Source organism: Protomyctophum bolini (assembly GCF_963924005.1).
Source record: "Protomyctophum bolini genome assembly, chromosome: 5".
NCBI lineage: Eukaryota > Metazoa > Chordata > Actinopteri > Myctophiformes > Myctophidae > Protomyctophum > Protomyctophum bolini.
In genome coordinates, this window is record NC_137866.1 from 42,221,140 (window position 1) to 42,243,939 (window position 22,800).

At 43.7% G+C, this 22,800-nt stretch overlaps 1 protein-coding gene across 1 annotated transcript; it reads left to right on the forward strand.

Annotated features, from left to right (window-relative positions):
* Nucleotides 1-858: 858 nt before the first annotated feature.
* LOC308315814 (transcription initiation factor TFIID subunit 4-like) lies at nt 859-17,557 on the forward strand. Its single transcript, XM_080763990.1, has 16 exons — nt 859-1,266; nt 1,560-2,414; nt 3,328-3,482; nt 3,925-4,038; nt 5,584-5,700; nt 6,237-6,359; nt 7,704-7,793; nt 8,034-8,255; nt 9,639-9,768; nt 10,838-10,946; nt 11,550-11,722; nt 13,269-13,399; nt 13,523-13,648; nt 13,960-14,016; nt 14,117-14,236; nt 15,014-17,557. Exons 1-16 carry the CDS (start codon nt 1,017-1,019, stop codon nt 15,185-15,187), a joined length of 2,946 nt encoding a protein of 981 aa, XP_080620116.1. The 5' UTR covers nt 859-1,016; the 3' UTR covers nt 15,188-17,557.
* The last annotated feature ends 5,243 nt before the right edge of the window (nt 17,558-22,800 follow it).

Here is a 22,800-nt window from a genome sequence, read left to right on the forward strand (position 1 = left end):
AGATGCGTGATAACAGGTGAACATTTATTTCTTTATTTATTTTTCCTTTTTTGTGTTCCCAAAATAGGGATGCCAGTGGTTAATCGACCAGGTCATGGCCTTCGATCATGCTATTAATGACTTGACAAGTCAACCAATCCACAGTTGTATAACCTACTGAATGCTTTTATTCAGCCTTTTTGACTTGCATACTAATGGGAATGTATTGGCAGTTCACTTCCTAGGATGTTGTACAGGCTGCAGAATGGCTTGGTGTACTTTGTGTTCATTGTATATTTTGATTATTTTCATCAGAATAATTTGTTTAATTTACAAATGTTTGGCTCATGGGGAGCATTATTCTTTTGTTTTGTCCTAACTATTTGAAAGGACATGGATATTTACTTTTGTTCTTCAGATGTTTTTTATTTATTTTTTCTAGATTCCTCAAAACATTAAATTTTTCCTTCACTACTTGTACTATTGAATATCTCTGAATAAATAATTGTAACCAGTATTGCACATTTAGTTATTATTTCATTGAAATTGTTAGTCTATCTCAATGTTTGGAACCTTAGCCCATAGCACCCCTTTGCAGGGAGATCAAACATGTCGCAAGTTGTGTCATTATGGCATCAGCAGCACAGACTTTTGATTGAAGTATTTATTAACAGTTTGCAGACTGGGTACATTTCACATTAAAGCACAACTCTATACAAAGACTTTTACTGTGGACCACACACACACACACACACACACACACACACACACGTTTACAGGGTCCGGTCTACCCTTTTTAATTCATCAGAAAACAACATCATTCTGATCATCAAATAAACATCAGAAGACAGGGATCCATCCATTCATAGGTCCCTCACGCCGTGGGCCCGGTCTGCAGATGGCTGCAGCACAGGCATAGATGCAGCCTCGCAACCATTTTTTATTTCTCGAAGGCGACCAATCGGAGCGCCGGGCGCGCGGGGCCCCATCCAATCGGCGCATGCGTATCGCGGATGTAGCGTAAACAGGGGTCAAAGATGGCGGCGGGCTCCGATTTGCTGGACGATGTTTTCTTCAACACGGAGGTAGACGAAAAAGTAGTTAGCGATCTAGTCGGATCCCTGGAGTCCGAGCTGACTGGAGCTGCGGGTCACGGCGGAGGCGCCACCGTGGTTAGGGCCGTCCAGTCCGCGGTAAATCATACCGGCAACACGGCTGGTGGTCGGAATAATCCCGATGTCCAGGGCACCAAGATGGGACTTCTTTCACAAGAGATCGCCAATGCAGGTAATGCCTGATTTATACTTGTTTGCGTGCCAATGCCATGTACTGCACTAAACAACGCGTCGCAGCGGGACGCGCTGTGCGCCTTTAGGTCTGCTATGTTCAGTGTGTGACACCCGGCACGCAACGCAACCAAGTAATCACCCTTTTAGATTCCCCTGTTAGCTAAACGTTAGCTCTCATGTTTGTCACGCTGTTGCTGATAAAAATTCCCTACTACGTTATTATTATTATTGTATTTGCTGTTTGGATGATCCCGCTGCTTGTGTTTTCCCTCCGCTGTTTTGTTTTTGTAGGGACAGGAGGGGTACAAGGAGGTGTCGTCAACAACACCGAGAGGTCCCACGGTGGTTCAGCCGTGGACGGAGCTCTAGTCGCCGGGACCGCGTCGACGGCGCCACCGCCGGGATCCGTGATGACAGCCGCCGTTCAGAGTCACGCCAAGACGGTGACAGCCGGCCGTGTTGTTTCCGTGGCGCCTAAACCTGGAACGCCCGTTGTTCAAACTTTGAATGGAAGTAACGTGATTCTAAACTCCCATATTATTCCCGGAGGAGGTGACAGCGGCGGTATTGGCAACTCACTGCCCGCTGTCACGGTTGTCAACAACGCCTACAACGGACCCGCCACCACCGGCTCTGTGGCCAAAGGAAACGTGGTTTTAGTCACCACGTCGAACGCTATTATTCAGCCCTCTTCAATGCAGAATGTTATCGCTTCGACCCTGGTGTCGTCTCAGCCTGCTGTGGTGAACAGTGTGTCCACCGCGCTGCCCAGTGTGCCCACGGTCACACTTGTCAGGCCGCCTATGCAAACTCCCACAATTACCTCGCCAAGCAGCGGAAACAACCCCGCCACGATGCTCACAGCTCCGGCTGTCTGTGTCAGCGGCACCACGCTGAACAAATTTGAGTCTCCGAAAACCATCATTCAGACTGCGGGACAAGTCGCAGCTCCCATCCCATCCACGGGCGCAATCGCGGCTGTAAAAAACGCAACTGTCTTGCAAAACGTGAGGATGTCAGTGCCGTCAACAGTTGCGGCCACTGGTGCTGTTGGAATAAGAGCAATTGCTCCTCAAGTGTTGGCCCCTCGATTCACACAGCCTCAGCAGGGCGCTCCCAACATCCAAAACTTTCAGCTCCCTCCAGGTCAGTGCCTCTCATAAATGTTTTCATGAATTAATACGTTTTAATCCGTGGACCACCCTTTAGAAAATATTGCTCCAACAGGAGAGGTGGGGAGAGGGAAACCTTTGATCTGAATAGGCATTCTTACACTGGCGAAATTATACTGGAATTCTATTCCAGTATAGTATTTCATTTTGTGCATGGCACAGGCATTAAGCAAAGCAATTAAAGTGTTTATACCGTTCATTTAGCTGGACCTTTGACCACACTTTGAGAACCACTACAGTGCTCCTGGTATCTTACATTTGACAGATGTCGACTCAGGGGGATTCCCTCTGGAGACCTCACTTTGCGAACAATTGGTTTGAAGAATCACTTGGTGTAACTGCAACCAAGCAACACAAACGTTTAGCAGTTGAGTGCAGACATTATGTTGCTACCAAACATAAAAGCTTGTAGTTCACATTTGTCAGCAGGCTGATTGTCTATACTTGCCTAGAAAGGATATGCGCAGACGAGGTTTAATTTCATCAGTCAGACCAAGGGGGACACTCTTAAACTATTTTAAACACATTGCTGTTGCAAGCTATTGATTATTTTTGTCCTGTCACAGATAACGGCAATCTGCCTCTTCTCTGTCAACGGGTATTGGGTATATGTCAAACGGGTATTAGTTTTACGCTGACAGTGTTTTTATTATCTGCATTGCCTATCGGTGTTTAAAATAATATTAGTAACAATAACTAGCTTGTAATGGTTAGGAGTGACTATTGCTCTCGGGTGCGATGTTGAGCTGTAATATAATATATTTTCAGATTGAGTTAAGAATACAGAACTTAAACTCAAAATGTAAAAAGGATGATCATTGCAGAATGGCCATGACCCTTAGCCCCTCTATGCATGCGTCTGTCCCCCCCCCCCCCTCCCCTTACAGGGATGGTCCTGGTTCGCAGTGAGAGTGGGCAGCTGTTGATGATCCACCAGCAGGCCTTAGCCCAGACCTTAGCCCAGTCACAGTCCCAAAGTGCCATGACACCACGACCTGCAACACCTACCAGCACTCCACCTGTCCAGATCACCTCTGTACAGGTACTACTGGACATGCCCACCTAAACGGAGACAGACATCAATTGATAACTATTCTAATACAAGTTTCCAGTAGGGTTGGGTGCAGATTCAGACTTGTGCATTCTTATTGCCTGGTTTACTAAGCCTACTGACGCACATATATATTTTTTTGTTATAGTATGTTGTGTATTCCACTCTGTTAAATACATAAATACAGTCGGTGTCACTGCAATGAGTTCGAAAAGTGTAACTTGTGTGCGCATCCCATCCCCTGACTATTTGGGCCAATGTTTTAGGGCCTAAAGCTTTAGAGAAATTCCACAGCTGTGGACTTGAATTGCTCCACAAGCCTCCACTGAAACAAATGACTTCTGGTCTCACCACTACTCCAACCCGCAGTGGATGTAAATCTGGCTTTACTCTGCCTAACCTCCAGCACATTGAAGCCCTCTCTGTCCACCAGGCTCCAGGCATGATTGCTCGTCAGATGAGCCCCAACTGCATCATCAAACAGGGCTCTGCAGTCCAGACCACTGTGCAAGCCACCACCACGCTGCAGAGGCCCCCTGTCCTTCAGGTACCCTGACACTTGATGCATGCATATTATTAACCACTTAAAGCCTCTAGGGGTGTTTAATTAGATTAGGCCGGCGGCCACAACTGTAGAATGATTGTGTGTGGGGGCCGCACAGCGTGCGTGCGAAGCGTGGACATTTGTGGGTTCTCAAAATGCATTTCGTGCTCAAACACGAAGATTTATGTATATTTCTGCACAGTAATGAGCAGGATTATGTCTATACAGGTTATACTACTACCTTAGAATAGAATTTGACAGTGCATAAACATAATATTGCCTTGACAATAACTACTGCCAATGAGCACCAGCTCAGCGAGTGCGCACACACAAACACACACAGAATACCACTGCTCTAGACTTAGTATGCTGGACCTAGCCTGGAAACCAGATGAATCTCCTCTAGGGGGAAATAAAAACCTGGGGGTGATATGCAGTGACATTAGTCTGGCAATGGTTAAGCTGGACCTGAGTTGGCTCTGTACTTAGGCCGATTTTAGTTCACAACGCGTCATTGCGCCACATTGTGGGCTTGTAGATCTTGATTTGAATGCTAGTGTGGTTAACCATGAGGTTCCGATGTGTTTAACCACAAATAAAATACTACATCTGACCTGCTTGTATATGTATTAGAGTTGTTCCAATACCGATACTGGTATCCGTTACTTGGGCCGATACAACCCTCAAGTGTATATATGGATGTTGATGAGGGTGGGAGTAGTGCAAAGGCTTTGGGGAAAAAGAACACGCTGAGGTTTGCTGTGATATTCATCCCTTTGTGCATAAGCAAGACATTTAAGGTGGGACCTAGTGGCTCAGCCAAGTTGGTGCACTATGTTGTGTGTTAGTGACTTTCTATATGCTCAGCTCACTATGCAACTGTTTTTGACGAAGGTATATGCTCTTTGTGAGTTACGGGGACTCGAGTTTGAATCCAACTCCTGTCATGTCTCTCATGTCTCCCCTCTCTGCCATGGATCTCCTGTCTCTGCAGCACCCTCCAAAACGATTATGCTAGAAAGAAAAGCACATCACAAACCTTTAGATAAATCTAAGTTCTGAAAAGGGAAATTTGTTTCAGGAGAGGATAATAATATAGTTGGCACTCCTTTGTGGTATTTTCACGGTACATTTGCATATACTTGGAACAGTGAAGTGTGTATCTGCATTTTACACATCCTAAGGGTACGCTGGTACGCTGCCAGTATAATCACCGCCGCCGCAGGTTGTGTGTGAGCTCTGCGTGAATCATTTTTTTACGCACATGCTCGATTTTGCCGCGTGTCAGCTGGCGTTGTGTAGCCGTTCGCCTCGCCTTCAGAGGGAAAATACTGTAGACTGACGAATTGTCGGTGCAGCCACCGCGCTGCGTACGCTTCCGTTCGTCCCCAGTGTAATCGGGAACAGTGGGCACTACTGGTCGTTAAGAGTCTTGCTCAGATAGACTGGGATGCGAACAGGAGACCTTCTGTTTCACCTCAAGGGAAATCCTTTGTCCTGGAGTTGCATCCATTGTCTTTGTGTTCCATTGTCTATTAACTCCCACAGAACACCATCATGCTGGGAGGGACGGCCTCGACTCCCGGACAGCCACTGGGGACTCCTACTGCCATGCAGCCCGGAGCCACAGCGGGAATACAGAGGGGCCCTACTCAAATCAGTGCTGTGAGTAAATGTTTCTAACCATGGCTCGTTGTGTGTGTGTGTGTCTGTCCAAAACACTGGGTGCCATTCTAAACCTTTTTGGAACCAGAGAGCTCTCATGGGAGTGTGGTAGAACTCGGCACAAAAATGTGTTGAGTAAAATACCTGTGTTACTGCAAATAGTGGATTGCTTGACAACGGTATATGAATTGACCCAACATGCCACAACCATAGTTATGAAGTTATGGACTGGTTAAACGATCCGACAAACTGCTTCTTTCACCACAGTGTCATGCATGAGTTTTTGAGGGGCCCTAGCGCCTCCTATATTCAGCTATTGGTGTAGATTTCCATCCTACACAAACATTAATTTCCCATTGACAATGAATGGAGAATTTTACGTCAGTGTCTGAGCAAATGGGCATAGTGTTTATTTTGCGTCATGATGATGTACATACGATGATAAGAGTGCCCCTCACATCACACAGGTGTGACATTTGCAAATGTAGTATAGAAACTTTAATAGAGTTTTCTTTCCTTTTTCTTTATGCAAGCAGGAGACACTGGAAAATGTGAAGAAATGTAAGAACTTCCTGTCCACCCTGATCAAGCTGGCATCGAGTGGGAAACAGTCGTCTGAGACCACTGCCAACGTCAAAGAGCTGGTTAAGAACCTGCTGGTATGTGTCTTCATTTGATGGTTTCACCCCCTCACAAGGAAGTGCAGTGTCCAGTCAGTGTGAAATGGATCGGTTAAGTGGTTCTCCATAACCGGCCTGCTCGTTAGTACGGCTACGGCCACTTGTGTCTTGTGAACTGTTCATCAGATCCACTCGGCACTTGGTGGGTGTGTTGCTGTAGCCTGGTGCGGCCAGACTCATAGCGAGGGTTCACTGATGTTTCCTCCCCGCATATGAAGAATCTTCAGTGAAATTCCCCCCTATGAGGCTGGCCAAGCCAGGATAGTGTTGCTGGGGACTGGAGGAAGTGTAGTGGGCAAAGTGTGTTCCCGGATGAAGATTAAACGGTTGTCTCATTTCTCCATCTTGAGAAGCTTATCTCTCTTTTTCTTCAAAGCTTTAACATACAAAGCGGAACAGAAAGCATGGCAATACATCACATACATACTGTAAGAAGTAGTTATCATGAAACATGTGTATGCTAAGAACGTAATAGTGGAATATCTATATAATGGAATTGAAACTATACACACGCATACATACTATGAAGTGCTATAGCTACATAAAATGCAATTTTAGTCCATGTAACATGCTAGAAGTCTGTATAAAATGCTGTCTAAGGGGCTAGGGCAAGTGCTACAGGCCATGATGTAGTCTGAAAAGGTGGGTTTTCAGACTACGGCGGAAGATTGGGAGTGAGGCTGCATTTCTGATTGTAAGGGGAAGTGCATTCTATAGTTTTGGAGCCAGATGGGAGAAGAGTTATGGATGTGTGGAGCGTTTTTATTTAAGGTACTTCCAGCTTCCCTGCGTTGGCTGATCTGAGTGCGCGGGAGGGTTTGTAGGGTTCGATCATACTTGCAAGATATGGGGGAACCATACATTTGGTTGCTATGGTAGTCACAATGACACTGGATAAATGCTCTCATCTCATTGTATCAAAGTCAAATATAAGTTTCTTTGTCTGTTCTAGCCAAATAATTGGTAGTTAATGTTGCTTGGTTGGTACCATTGACATAATATACAACCTAAACAACCAATGTTGTTTTGCATGAGAATGCTTGTTCCATTACACTGTATATTGAACCTGCTGCACAGACTAAATATATACATTTGTCCTTTAAAAAAAAGAAAAGAAAATGTATATATTGGACTTTTCTACTTAATTTGGATAAATGGAGAGAGACGGGGTGTGACACAGCAAAGGCTGTTGAGCTCGGGAATCATACCGGCAACTTGCTGTCAGGCTGCATTAGAGCCTATATGGTATGCGCCTTAACCACTAGGCCATCGGAGCCCCAGAATATTTTTCATCTCTAATTCTCTCCATTTACTGTGCAACAGGAGGCGAAGATTGAGGCAGAGGACTTCACCAGCAGGTTGTATCGAGAGCTCAACTCGTCACCACAGCCATATCTTGTGCCTTTCCTCAAGGTGAGACCAAACGGCTAGTACCATGTCATTGGTACCGTGTGTGTAGTACTGGATGACATGGACGAAGTCAAATATGACAATATTGCGGTGCAATGTCAGCTCTAAGATTAGCTGTTATAATATAATAAATAATAACTTTTAAGAAATTGCATGTTTAAACTAGGCTAAAAGTTATATTCTTTGTTTAAAACAAATGTTTTACGTCTCACCTCTGTCTCGCTCACTCTCCCGTTTCTCCAGAGAAGTCTCCCTGCACTTCGTCAGCTGACTCCAGACTCGTCAACCTTCATCCAGCAGAGCCTGCTTCCCCTGCCCACCCCTCAGCCTGCCGCGGCCGCATCCACAGCCCTGACTGCCGTGGTGCTGCGCCCCCCACTCGCCACCACCACAGCTGGCACCGCTGCCGGAACCAAGTCCCCCGTCATCGGCCTCACTCAGACGCCTTACGGCAAACCTGGCCTGGTAAGAAGCTGGAGCCAGGGTTTCCTCTTTGAAACTTGAATTGACATGTCAAATTATTCATACTTCAATGACCATGTAGCCTGGAACTCACCTATGCTTTTTATGGCATAGGCAGCTCCCGGCAGGATCCGCCGGGAGAATATATGTGCAGCTGCGCGACATGAGACTAATTACTTAGAGCGACAGAGAGAGAGAGGAGCGTGTGTGTACATGTGTGCGTGTGTATGTCAATTTTACAAAGGTGCAGACAATCAGAAATCAGCAGAGAGTGAGCAATGTTTGCGCTACTCTATGCCGAATTGAAGTGGACTCAGACCCAGACTTTTTTTTTCTCCCTGGAAATAAAAACGTCTGGGTTTCCGAGGCTAATGACCATGCAGCTTTGTGGCGGTTCAGTATTAATTCTGGCATTAATCCGTGTGTCTAACATAGTCATCGTGTTGGGCACGGCGTATAAAGCACATTTTCACGGTTCCTGGAAACGTCAGTTAATTTGAAAGTGTAATAGAAATTTCTATTAAGGATTTGGAAAAGTCAGACGAAAGCTGTTTTATTAATTACACCAAATATATTAAAGTGGTCTTTTAATATATTCTGAAGCTAGGGCTGCAGAATATTTGTGGTGTGTGTGAAGCTTGCATCATGTCATTTATTTTCAGTGGCTCCTCTGAGAAAAGTATGTTGTCAGTTAGGACTGGTTAACAATATAAATAAAGTTACCGGAATGGCCTCTCTAGTTTCGGTGAGACGGTGACAATGGACATACAATTTACGGGTTGTAGTTTTATTTGAAAGTGGTATTGTTGTGGATAGTTGTAAGTAGAAGTGATGAAACGAAAAAGAAATGAGCAGAAATGTTTAAGTGTAACATTAATACAAACCCTTTGCATGGAATGAATAATGAATAGGGTTTGTGTGCCATGAGAAGTAAATTTGCAATTTTCGAACATTAAATGAAAACATTAAACAGAATTTGTTATTAATATTAGCAGATTATGATAGTACCGGTAAGACACCTGAGGGCGAGAAGCCCTAAAGGACCAGAAGCCCTAAAGGGCGAGGTCATGTGTCACGCATCCGCCTGGGTCACAGCAGACTGCTGGGTGAGCGCTGGTGCTTTGGCATGGGGGGTAAGATCTTAATTATCGGGCCTGTTGAGAACTCTAGTTTTCGCCGGCTGCCGGGCGAGGCTGCACTAATACATTTGGGGCAGGCCCGTCTAGAGTTTGAATGGACAGGTATCGGTCAAAAGGGAGACATCAAAGAGAAAGCCTCGATCCAGCTCTTCCTCGAGTGCAGCCACGTTTTACACTTGTCACCACTTTTCTTTTGTTCTGCGTGGCTCTATGTCCTCTTTGTCTGTGTCACGTGGTCTCTATATAGGTCCCAGCATCCCAGCTGCCAGGGACAATGGTGAGGCCCCAGGTGACCCTGGCCCAGTCGCCAATGGTGACGCCGAGCCACAGTCGCATCGTTATGAGTCAGCCTCAGGTGGTCAAGCCGCTACAAACGGGTATGTTTGGATGGATGTTGAGTGTGTAAAAATTTACATTTGCTTTTTAACACAATTTTGGCCTTGGACGTCTATACACTTATTTTATATAAAAACCATGGGGTGGACGTGTATAGGCGTCTTTAGGTCTTTTTTTTATTGATATTCATTGAATTTGGTGGAACCTTTCACATTAAAATCTGCCATAGCTGCTAGCACTCTAGCGCTTATATTATTATATTTAAGGTCTAGTCCGCAGTTTTTGTAGGCTAGAGGCACTTCCGCGTTGGCCACAGAATCGTGGCGCACAACCCGTGTAGGATTTGGAATGTTGCGATGTGGCACTACTGTGTTCACTGTGCACAGCACAGTGTGTAACAGCACCACCTTGTGGCTATTAACAAAAAATCTCTTGCTAAAAGTAATCTCAATTTCAACCTCTTAAATTCTAAATGCTTATGGGCCTGTCAGGGGTCTATACTCCCTCCTTTTTTCTATTTACATCAAATCTCCTTTCATTCATGTGGCGTATGGTTAAATATATTTTTTCCTCCCAAGTTCTACGTATATTTTGCATATTCCTGCTATGATGCGTTTTTGAGGGGAACCCAATGTCTGGCTTTCGGAATTTGTGTAATTTATTTAATTCGTATTGTATTGGCCAATGAAATAATTGCTATAAATATTTGTCATTACAGGTAGTTGAACAATAAAGTTGTTGTTCTGTATGTCTCATCTGTTGGGTCCATCTCGGTGAGGAAATAAAAATAAAAACACTGGTGGGGCAATTTTCTGACATTAATCTTGCAAATGTTGGACTTTATAATCTCTCAGATTTGCCACATTAAACTAGGACATTTCTGAGATTCTTCCCAAATCTCTTTAAAGTCAGAAATTTGCAAAAGAAAATTGCCCCGCCCCCACCAGCATCTTTTTTTCCCCTCACCGAGATGGCAGTAATGAGCCTTCGTACTAAGCTGTTTTCAGGATTTAAATTAAAACAATGGCAAGAGTAACCGATCTACAAGCTCAAAACGCATCGCTTCACACTGCGTTTCGCGCCGCCATGTCTTGTGTGTCTTGGTTCCAGTGGTGAAGCCGTCTTTGGCTCCAGGGGTCAGAGCAGTAACTGGGGTCCAGTCATCTCTCAACGCTGCACAGAAGAACAAACTGAAGGAGTCAGGGGGAGGAGCCTTCAGGTATGACTCCAAATATTTTCTGAATGGATTAAATATTCGTATGTTGTATGTATGTTCGTATATGTTTAAATATATATTCGATTTATTTGATGAGTATACGATAAGGTAGCTGGTAAGGTAATGAAGTACAAAATGATGGCAGTTACTACCTCCTGCACCACTGCTGCCCTTTTAACTAGAGTGTTTACCCCTAATGTATTGTACACTCATTTCATGCTGCTTTTTTAATACCGACATGATGGACGATTAACCCATTCTGACCTGAGATCAGATTCATACGAGGTTTCCACTAGGACACACACTGGTCTGATTAATCCATTCTGACCTGAGATCAGATTCTAGAAAAATGTCAGTCGTTCGATTTTTCAAAAATAGCAGACCTACAAGCTCGTATCGCGCCACTCGGTGGCGCGATATGAGCTTGTAGATCTGCTATTTTTCAATAGCTAAAGCATAACATGATGCCAACACCAAAATGGGTGCCCGGTCAGAATGGGTTAATTGTGCATCCCCATTTACCTAATTGTCTCTGAATATCTGATACACTCAGTGTTTTCAGTGACGATGACAAGATTATCACCGATGAATTTACACTCCATCCAGGGGGGATGACGACGACATCAACGATGTGGCCTCCATGGCAGGAGTCAACTTGACAGAGGAGAGCGCCCGTATCTTAGCAACCAACTCTGAACTTGTTGGCACGGTGACCAGATCCTGCAAGGATGAGGCTTTCCTGTCCACCTCTTTACTCACCCGGAGAGTTCTTGAGATTGGTGAGCGTGCGAAACAAACACACACACACGTTTGTATTACAACAAAGTTAGGACGGCATTGAACATAGCCGAACAATAGCAGATCTACAAGCTCACGACGCATCTCAGTGTGTAGCTGTGTGAGCATAAAGGTCTGACATAAAAAAGGTTTTCTGACCTCAATTGCACCCAATAATCTCTGAACATTCAGTGGATATTTTGTGCTCTGGGGTTTTCTGAATAATTAGGCTCAAACAAGTGCTCTGATCTGCCTGTGGACAGTGATGTCATGGTCGACAAATCCTCTCCTCTCCTCCCTGCCCCTCCCCCCTTATGCTTCCGCACCTTGGGGGGGAGGGGGCGGGGGGGTGATGATTGACAGGCAAATCGCCAAAATAAGGCTAACAATAAGGCGTTTTTCCATTGAATCTGAAGAAGCTTGGAACACAAAGAGAAAGGACCATGACAAAGACTTTAAATGTTAAGATGTTGGTCAAACATAATGTCTTTATACCTTTTTATAGATCTGCAATTGTTCAGTGTTTGACATTGCTCCACAACAAAGTATAACCTAACCTGAACCTTTTCCCCAATCTTCTAACTACAAAAGCCATCCCTCTTGTGAGGTCCAGCTCACCAATGTCGCTCAAAAGGAAACTCCCACCCTTTGTTCTTTTAAAGCACCCCCCCCCCCCCCCCGGTACCACGGAACATCACGCGCACGTGCGTGCATGTGCGCATCGCGGCATGCATACAGAACAGCTGCATAGCCTATATTGTATGAGAGTTTTAGACACAAACACAACGCACAAGTAGACTTAAAATAGTCAGACAAACATCTTTACTGCACACTAGCAATACTAAAAAGTTTGCTTTGGACGAATGAATCTGTTCTTTGATGGAGCAGAACACCACACAGCAGCAGTAGGCTACTGGAGCCATAGCCTATACTGCTGTACGTGTGCATGCTTACCGTATAGGCTATGTGCGCTCCTGTATAAACGGTTAAAGCTGTTGTTATGCTAAGTAGTAGTAGTAGTAGTAGTAATGCACGTCAAAAGATTGTGGTACTGCGTTCTACGAGCATGACACCACTGAACACAACTGAACAATGTTTAAAATGTCTCAAACATTGACCATTGATACTTCGATATTTAGGCTTTAGATATTCTATTGTTTAACCCATTTAGACCGTAGGACGTGTGGAAACGTCATAGCTAATCAGTTAGGACTGGAGAAAAAATGTTTTGGGGGGGATTGGCCTCTCCTTCTGCACCATACTCCTTGCTCTTCGTGCATGTGCGTTGCGTTCACTTCCCTGGCTCAGAAAGAATGCCTCATATCTCCTAATCTAGGGAGCTCTCTAGTTTTGACCAGATGTTTATACTAAGCTCTTCATATTTTGAACGAGAGGCGTGTTGAAGTCAGAAATGAACGCGAGGGATTATTCAGCGACTTTATCGTAATGGCGCACACACACACACACACACACACACACACACACACACACACACACAGTAACGTAAAGGTCACACACCATGTATCTGCTCTGCGTGTGTTGTGACAGGCAAGAAGTTTGGTGTCAGTGATCTGGGCCCAGAAGTGATCAACTTAATTTCCCATGCTACCCAGCACCGGCTGCAAAACGTTCTGGAAAAAGTATCCCAAGTGGCACAGCAGAAAAACATAACCTTCAAGGTGAAAAACCACTGTTTTTCCACATGAAAGTGATGGGGAAAATATTGGACCTCTTGAGTCGCAGTTTGACATGTTAAATGTTATTAAGCTCGTTCCCATCTTTTAAATCTATCCACTCTTCAGGAAGATGAGCGGCACGAACAGATCGGCGACGTGCGGGCCCAGCTCAAGTTCTTTGAACAGTTGGACCAGATGGAAAAGCAACGGAAGGAAGAGCAGGAACGAGAGATCCTCATGAAGGCAGCAAAGGTAAGAAACACACAAGAGTGCACAGAAAAATCCATCACCAGCACCATCTAGTTACAAGTCAGCAGTAGCTCAGGAGTAGAGCGGCCAGAGTAGTGTCGAAGTCTCCTTGAGCAAGACGCTGAACACCTAATTGCGCTCGATGAGCAGGTTGGTGCCTTGCATGGTTTCCCCCGCCATTGGTGTATGAATGGGTGAATGTAATGCACATATCTATGTAAAGCGCCTTGGATAAAGGTGCTATATAAATGCACAATTTGACATTTGACCAGGTCTGAACAAATAAAAAAATCCTGTACCTGTGTTAATTGCAGTCTCGTTCACGGCAAGAGGACCCCGAGCAGCTCAGACTCAAACAGAAAGCCAAAGAGGTAAGTCTGAAGCCCCTTACTGCCTGACGTTGAGGCGTCTTTATGCATATACTATGTGTGTCAATGAATGAAATGTGATCCTTGACTGTATTTATTTCAGATGCAGCAACATGAGTTGAACCAGATCAGGCAGAGGGAAGCCAACTTGACTGCACTGGCAGCCATCGGCCCAAGGAGGAAACGCAAAACGGATTCTCCCGCTAGCAGTGCCAGCACAGAGGTGCTGAACATGTTATTTCTTTGAAGCAAATTCATAAAAAAAGAAAAAAAAGAATTACAGCTTGAGCAAAGTCTGTATGAATGTTTTATGTATGTCCTCTCAAAAATAGACCAGTCAAATCACAGCTCACGGCATCACTACGTCCTTCATGTCACAAAACCAGGAAATTAGGAAGAGAAACTTGCCATGTTTGCATTATAGTTTATCATCTGTCTGTAAAAAGGTTCTCAGTTGACGTCCAACATTGCTCTTCTGAAGCAGTTTCGTACTATAAACCAACATTGCTCTTCTGAAGCAGTTTCGTACTATAATAGGTGAAGTATAGATCGCCATTTCCATTTGACCAAATATTATGTAGACCATCAACACATCAATATGGGAACGATACTATCCCGATTTTCCATGTATAGTGGAGCTTTACAGTATTGTGATTTGTTGACAACTTTAGCTAATTGAGTAGGCAGACCATGGTCGTTGTCAATGGCACATTGGGCTGACAGTGCTCTGTGCCGTTTTCTGTGAGTCCAGTGAAGAGTCTAACAAAATATCCTATCGGATTCAAAACATCACTGTGGATGACACGTTCCACATGTGGTTGTGTTAGCAATATTCTCTGACAATGTGCACGTTTGAATAACTAGAAGTCTGGATAATTGTGCGGATCGCCGTTTATCCAGCAAAAGTGTTGCCAGGTATCATAGCAATTACCAGGTGACATGTGAGCATTGTGACATTGTGACATTACTTCTCATGCTTCTTGCGTCCCACCCCGTCCAGGGCTTAGGGTCCAGCTCGTCCCAGTCAGGAGGCTCCGGCGTCGGGGGTTCCAGACAGTTCACCCGCCAGCGCATCACCAGAGTCAACCTCAGAGACCTGCTGTTCTGCTTGGAGAACGAGAGGGGGACCAGTCACTCGCACCTTCTCTATAGAGGCTTCCTCAAACTACCGTGACCAGCCCCAACTGGACGCCATCGATAAAGGAGCGGGCCGACCGTCAAACTCAAGCCTCTTTTTGGCTACATTTACTCTGATTACTCAATGCCGAGTGACAACAAGGAGAGTCTTGAGGAAAATAGTGCCATCTGGAACAAATGGATTACCAACAGATGATACAGTGTTTCTCAAAGTGAGGTCCCGGGACCCCCCAGGGGTCTTTGAGGAAAAGTTTGAACATTTATGCCTTACTCGTCTCTTCTGGGGATTCCTGGCACAAAGTCTTTTCAAATGGGGTCCCCGGCCAAATTCAATACATATCAATTTAGCGTGGCTTGACATGAACATGTTTGAGAGTCTCTGTCCAAAAGCACAGGCCTCTGGCAGTTGCAATGGACAGAGGCAGTGTGACAACATGTTGCACAACGACGTATGATGGTGTGACGTAGCATGTCTAGTGGTGGTACTGTAACTGTATGCATAGACATAAAAAGGTAATAGACGCCTCTTCCGGCTCTGGGGCGCGTGTCTCTGTTGAAGGCAATATTTTCCCTAGATTCTTTGGGAAGAATAGCGGCTTCCGCATGCGGAACAGAAGGGCACGTTTGGTAGGCCAATCGGAGGCAATGTAAACGTTTTCTCATGACAATAAAGCTCCTTTGGATTGAATTGATAAGTCCCGGAAAAACGCACTGTGATTGGCCAGTAATCACTTGAGTGGCAGCGAGAGACGACGAGAGTCGCGTGAGTGACGTCACTTGGGCAGTGACGCAGCGTGCCTTCAGCACTTCCACTTGACTTCCTGCCTTCAATGGAGACACGTCTCGCCAATGAACTGCAGTGGCCAATGAGGCATCTATTCTTTTTTAAATGTCTATGGTGGTATGACTTGACATGTCACATAAACTTGTGCTTCCAGCACGCCTCCCAGCCCCGTTTTCCCCCTACAGAGGTTGGGTGAGTGTATCACTGCACCTCACCCTCATACACTGCCCCCTGCTGCCCTGGAGGCAAAAGGTTTTTAGCTGAGTTGACAAGTAAACGTCTGGAAACATCGACATGGTTGCCGCGTCGTCCTTTCAGGCAGCAACTCGATGTGCAACGCACACGTTTTAGTTGACATTTCTGATGACTGTGCAATGTTCAGGTATTAAGTGGTTGATTTTTACACTTCCACAATTACGCTAGGTTGTTTAATATCAGTCAGACATTTCTGTGTGAAACACACTAATACGGACTTTTAGTTCTGGATGCTATTTAAAGTTTCCATTTGCATCATAGTATATTTTTGCGCTTTTTAAAAAAAAATGCCTGTGGATTGTTTTAACCAGAGAGATTAAGCATTCAGACATCTGCTGAGTTGCCTTCTTGCCAAAGTAAAGCCATATAAATCATAACTGTCTAACTTGATGATTCTGTTCAAAATAACTTAACACTCCTGTCAGTCCTCTTCTGTGTTTTAAGATGCATCTTGTGTTTTATTGTCTTTTCTTTGTTTTGATGTTTGGTTGAAGCAAATTATTTATATGTCAACATTGTGTTGGTAATATAGTGTAAAATGTAATCAGCATTGTATTGGTTATTTCACATCTCGGCCCACTGTATCACGCTTATGCCTAATGTGTGCTCCGTTGTATGACGGTGTTGCGTGCCGAAAACAGGAGATTTACAAGCTCACAATGTGTCACAGAGGCTAATAAATCTTCTGTTCACAGCAGAGTGACCATGTATAATCGGGCTTTACTGTGATGGTTTCTGAGACAGCTTGTCAATCATGAGCAGAGCAGGATGAAGGAATGGTTAAACATGTTGACGGAGCATAGTTTTGGAGAAATGAAAAGGAATCAGTCACAAGTCATCACTGATTGCAGTCTTCTTTGAAAAAAAGTCTATCTGCAGGTGATTGTCCACATTTTGATATTTATGAATGGAGAGAGGCCATAATGGGTAACCATGGAAATTAGTAATCTGCTCTCTTGATGGATCAGCTGGTCGTACCCACTTTATATCTCTTTATATTTCGTAGAACACGAACACATACAAATTTTGTTGTTTATACCTTTTTGGCAATTTATGAGAGAATGTCTTATTGGCAATTTTATGATTGTATATACTTTTGTTTTAACTTTTGTAGATTCGTCAGTTGACAGTATTTTCACAACGAGCAAATTAGTCTTAAATAATTATCTTTATCTCTGCTTATCAATCAGTATTGATATAATTTCTCAGTTCACTGTTACACATTGACTCTGAATTAGTTAATCTTTATTTTAGATAATGTACAATGTGGAGAGATGAAAATATGTACCAAGTATTGTAGATTTTGCACAACCACTTGTTGATATGTACATATTCTAATAAAAAAGGTTTCTAATTGCTATTGTTTTATAGAGGATTGAGAGACTGATCTCCATTAAAAACAACCCAATCATGCTTTTTTGTTCAAATCCCATGTTCATTTCTCATTTGTAAATGTTGGCATAAGAATAGAAAATAACAGATGGTATTGTTCAGGTACTGCAGAGCTTCAGTGTTTGTCATCCATGTGGCACTGGCAGTGATAGAAAAGCAGCACAAATAATATCCAAATGTCATGCTGTGTGCTAGGACACCATAGACTGAAAGGCACATAATGTATGAATTAACTTAATTCCTTACAGGTCAATCGTGCCAGTCCTTTGTTTTTCCAAGTAGTTCTTCAAACTGAAGGGATTGTCTTGAAGAGATTCATCTCTAGTCCTGCATGTCATTGTCTGTGCAGATTGTTCCCAGATGAGGGCACTGTTGTACCACTTTAATAGACTTGAAGTCATTTTATTTAAAGCAATTCGCATCTGAGAGTGTTCTCTGGTATTGTCAGAGTTGTCTGTTTTATGACTGACTATATGCTGCAAAAACACAAATCTTTACCTCAGCAAGTAACTCCCCCCCCCCCCCCCCCCCCCCCACACACAGGCCCCCACACACACCCCTTGCTCACAAGCACACACCTCCCTCACTCACTCAGACAGACCTGCCTGCAGTGCACATGCACGCACACACACGGACATCTCAGAGTTCACCATAAATCACTGCTTCATATTACTTCAGAGCCAGTGGATTTGAGGCTTACAAAGTTGTTTATTTTGTTACCCCTGCAGACAAGGCATCTCATGCCAGTTGAGTAGATCCATGTCTTTATCTTGTTGATCTGCTCTGCAGAGGCAGAGACTTCTAAGTCCTCTCCTGTATGACTACTTTGCTGATGTTGCAATGGGACACTGAACTCAATTCTGCTTGTTTGATTTTGCATAATGAAGGTTTGCTGCCACAGTCAGGATGATGCTGAGTGACAGCTATATATACTGATGGGTTCATCAACTCTTCACATTTTGATATGCTGTGAAGATAAAATATATACAATGTTATAAAACATGCCAAACTATAAGACAGCTGTCTGTGCTCATACAGTATGTAGCACAAGTTAACCAGAGTTAACACAAGTTAATGCCAGACCATACTAGTGTAGAGTTCCAGGGGCCCCCTCCTGTTTTCACTCCACACTATTATTTTCACTGGAAATTTGTCCCAGAACAGGGATAATGTTATTATCCCTGTTAAACTTACTTGGTTTGCTAAAGGGATAGCAAACCAAGTAAGTTATAAAGAGGAGGGGGTCGTGATTAGCTGTCAAGCTAAAAAACGAATTAAATAAAAAAAAACAGTTTCTTACCTCTACATTGAAATTGGACACCTTGTTACTGTTATCATTTTATGATGATGATGATATCCTATTACACAGTGCATTGCCAGCATTTCTGTTTGCCAGCTCAAACCAAAGCTCTCTGCATGACACCCCCTGCTCAGTTAATGTTCATGATGATACATTTTAAATAATTCATTTTCACCAGAAAATAATGAGCACTGAATCTTTATATGCTGCTAAAACCTTGTATAAAAACTGCAATCAATCTGAAATATATTAGTAAACCAACTATTTGTTTTTAGTGGACATCACACAGCCCACTGTTTGTCCAATCAGATTATAGCTTGCTGCTGGCTATGGCTCTGGCTGTTTGCGTCGAGCATTTCAATTTTGACGTTTTTCAGTAGCTCAGGCATTTATTTTTGTTCGCATTTAGTTTTTCAGTAATCTCTCAAGAACAGATTCTGAGTTTCGCACAGCAGAGGGCGCTGTTTTTTTCTTTTTCCTGATTTTTTAGCCGATGGGAGTGGGTTTGTCAGTTTTGAGTTTGTAACGTTCTGACATTACATTAGTTGGTCATTGACCGTCATTCAGCCGACCTAGCAGCAGGAGGTTCCATACAAAAAAAACAACAACAATATGGAGCCAAAGGTGACCAAAACGCTCGCCCCCAAACAGAAACGTTGGAAGTATAGACATATCCGGCGGTATGAGAGCATTATTGATTGTTGTGACTTGTGGTGTTGTTGTTATTCATGGCGGGAGGAATACTTTGCTTTACACCTGAACGTCGATGGTAGTGGACGACGTTAAGACAAGATTCACAGATAAAGGTACATTTCACACACACACACACACACACACACACACACACACACACACACACACACGTTTCTCTTCACAGTTTAACCAAGTGCTATTATTGTCTACCCACTATTCCAGTGCACACTCTGTTTTGAACTTTTGATGGCCAGATTTACCTACCCACAATGTTTTGTGCCCAACCCATGTACTCTTCTTTTAGGCCTCACTTACACCTATAGCCTACAACAATGTTGCAACCTGAACGTCGATGGTAGTGGACGACGTTAAGACAAGATTCACAGATAAAGGTACATTACACACACACACACACACACACACACACACACACACACACACGCACATTTGTTTCTCTTCACAGATTAACCAAGTGCTATTATTGTCTACCCACTATTCCAGTGCACACACTGTTTTGAACTTTTGATGGCCAGATTTACCTATACCCACAATGTTTTGTGCCCAACCCATGTACTCTTCTTTTAGGCCTCACTTACAATAGCCTACAACAATGTTGCATGCAAGATGTAAGTGTCCCAATGCATTTCCAATGGAAGTCACATGGTACATCTTGCATGCAACATTGTTGTATAGGTGCAAGATGTAAGCAAGTTGTACAGTAAGTGTCATGGTGAAGACAAGGCTTCACTCACACAATGTGTGCGCTCAGGGGCAAGATGTAAACAAACCCTTTGCTTACATCTACATCAATGTTGTATGCTAGATGCGAAGGTGTGAGTCAGGCCTTAGGCTTGACAACAGATTGATGTATAGCTGATGCATGAGACTTATTTACTGATGCAAGCTCGCAATGCATTTCCAATGGGAGTCACATGGTTTGACACACCATTTTTGTTGTACGGCTTTCGGCTGTGTTTCGACTGCCCCCCTCCCCCTCATACAGGAAAAATATTGTGTCAAACCATGTGACTTCCATTGGAAATGCATTGCGAGCTTGCATCAGTAAACAAGTCTCATGCAGCTATACATCAATCTGTTGTGACCGTGTGAGCCAGGCCCTAGGCTTCACTCACACCTTTCAATCTAGCATACAACATTGATCAGTGGCGTGCACAGATAGACACTAAGGGGTGCTAGAGCACCACCTGCCCTTGCTCTGGACAGCAATGTGCCCTTTTTTTTTTACACTGTACAGTATGTGGACCATGGTGACATTGACCAATTCTTGATAAAAAAAACACAAGGTGCCCTTTTTTCACTTGAGCACCTGCCCCTCTAAATGTCTGTGCACGCCACTGACGCATGCTAGATGTAAACAAAGGGTAAGTGTCATGGCAGTCGGAGGGCAGTCGAAACACATACAGTACAACATGCATACATCAGCTTGTAGGCAAATATGTTGTATCAAACCATGTGACTTCCATTGCATTGGGGCGGCCATGACATTTTTTTAATAATGGGATTAATTTAGAGTTGCAATACCCTCCATTGACTTTGACGCTTCCAAACTCCAACACTTGGAAAAAGAATAACCTGCACAGAATTTCTTGACAGAAAGAAGCTCATATACGGTGGTTTTGTTATGAAACAAGATTGCAGATTGAAAGAGGATAATTCAAGGTTGGCCTACAGCTGCAATGTTAGTGAGTTTAACATTGTTTAATACAAGCAGATCGCAGATGCAATTTGGATGAATGGGGAGTCAATGGAGGGTATTGCAACTCTAGAGTTGCAAATTGCCACATGTATGACACATGGTTGGCCCCGCTACAGGAAGTCAACTGAATTATGGCAGTTTGCTTTCTTTCTACTGATTTATCTTTGATAGGTCGCAGTCAGTTCAGGTGATGAACTCTTTGAACAGTGAGTGATGTCATAGTGGAAAAGGTTTATGCCTGCATTCTGCTGCAGATCCAAGATGTGCACAATCTACTGTGAATTGCTTGAGACATTGCAGGCACTTTATTTGCAGTCAACGTTCCAAAATGTTTTGTGGCATTTGGGATCTTTCTAACTTTTCTAGTGACAAACTGCCAAGGTGAACCTTTTGAGGTAGAATACAAAAATTAGTAGAATATGCCAAACACGTCTCAGCTCATTGGCATTTATGTAAATAGAGTCAGAGCTTTTCAGACACAAAATATTTGACGAGCTAGTGCAGTGGTTCTCAAATATTTTCATGTCAAGGACCCCCAAATTATTATGATTCTGTATACAAATATTTAGTTAATTATATTAAGTGTTTCAACTGTTCAGAATCATCTTTATTGTCATATTACAGTTTTACGAGTAAAAAAGTGGGTGCAATTCGTTTTTGTGCATAGTTCCCCTCGTGTTATTTTTCCAAGAGGGGTGCGTAAGGAGATCAAGGCAGGAAAGAAAATGTAGAAGCTTGTTCCACAAACGGCACACTCGTAGGGTCTCTCTTAGCTTATTTACAGGCTGTACAGCCGTAGAACCAACAGATTATACAGTACCTGAGATGGTGTGTGTGTGTGTGTGTGTGTGTGTGTGTGTGTGTGTGTGTGTGTGTGTGTGTGTGTGTGTGTGTGTGTGTGTGTGTGTGTGTGTGTGTGTGTGTGTGTGTGTGTGTGTGTGTGTGTGTGTGTGTATATATATATATATATATATATATACTGTATATTGCATATATGTGTACTGTGCATTATTCAAGGTGCAGGACGTTATTCAGGTGCAATAGTCCTGCCCTTCATAGAGATCCTCAGGGCAGCTAGAGCTAACCTGACGCTGCCAGATCCAAGTAGCTTGTTAAGCTAGAGCAGCAACACAGTTCATATTCCATACAGTGCATCTTCAGAAGAACAGAATGTTCAAGCATAGAAGGCTGACTTCATGGCTATGTGTCACTATTCAGTCTCAGTTATTCATTTATTGCCACCATCTGACTCCCGTCTCAATCCCATGTTTGCCGTCTTCGTTTCGCATGTTTGCTGTCTTCATTTCGATTTTCACTTCACTACCCTGTTTTCTTTTTAAAACCCATTTTTCACCCCTGTGTCAATGATCTAATGTGATCCTGGGCTCTACACACCCTCCGCCAACCTAGTCCCCATAATATATGGGGGACAAGGGGAGAGCAACGGACTTGAACTCATGCTTCCTTCATGCCTGAGTGTCCAAGTTGCTCCTTTACACCTGACAGGGG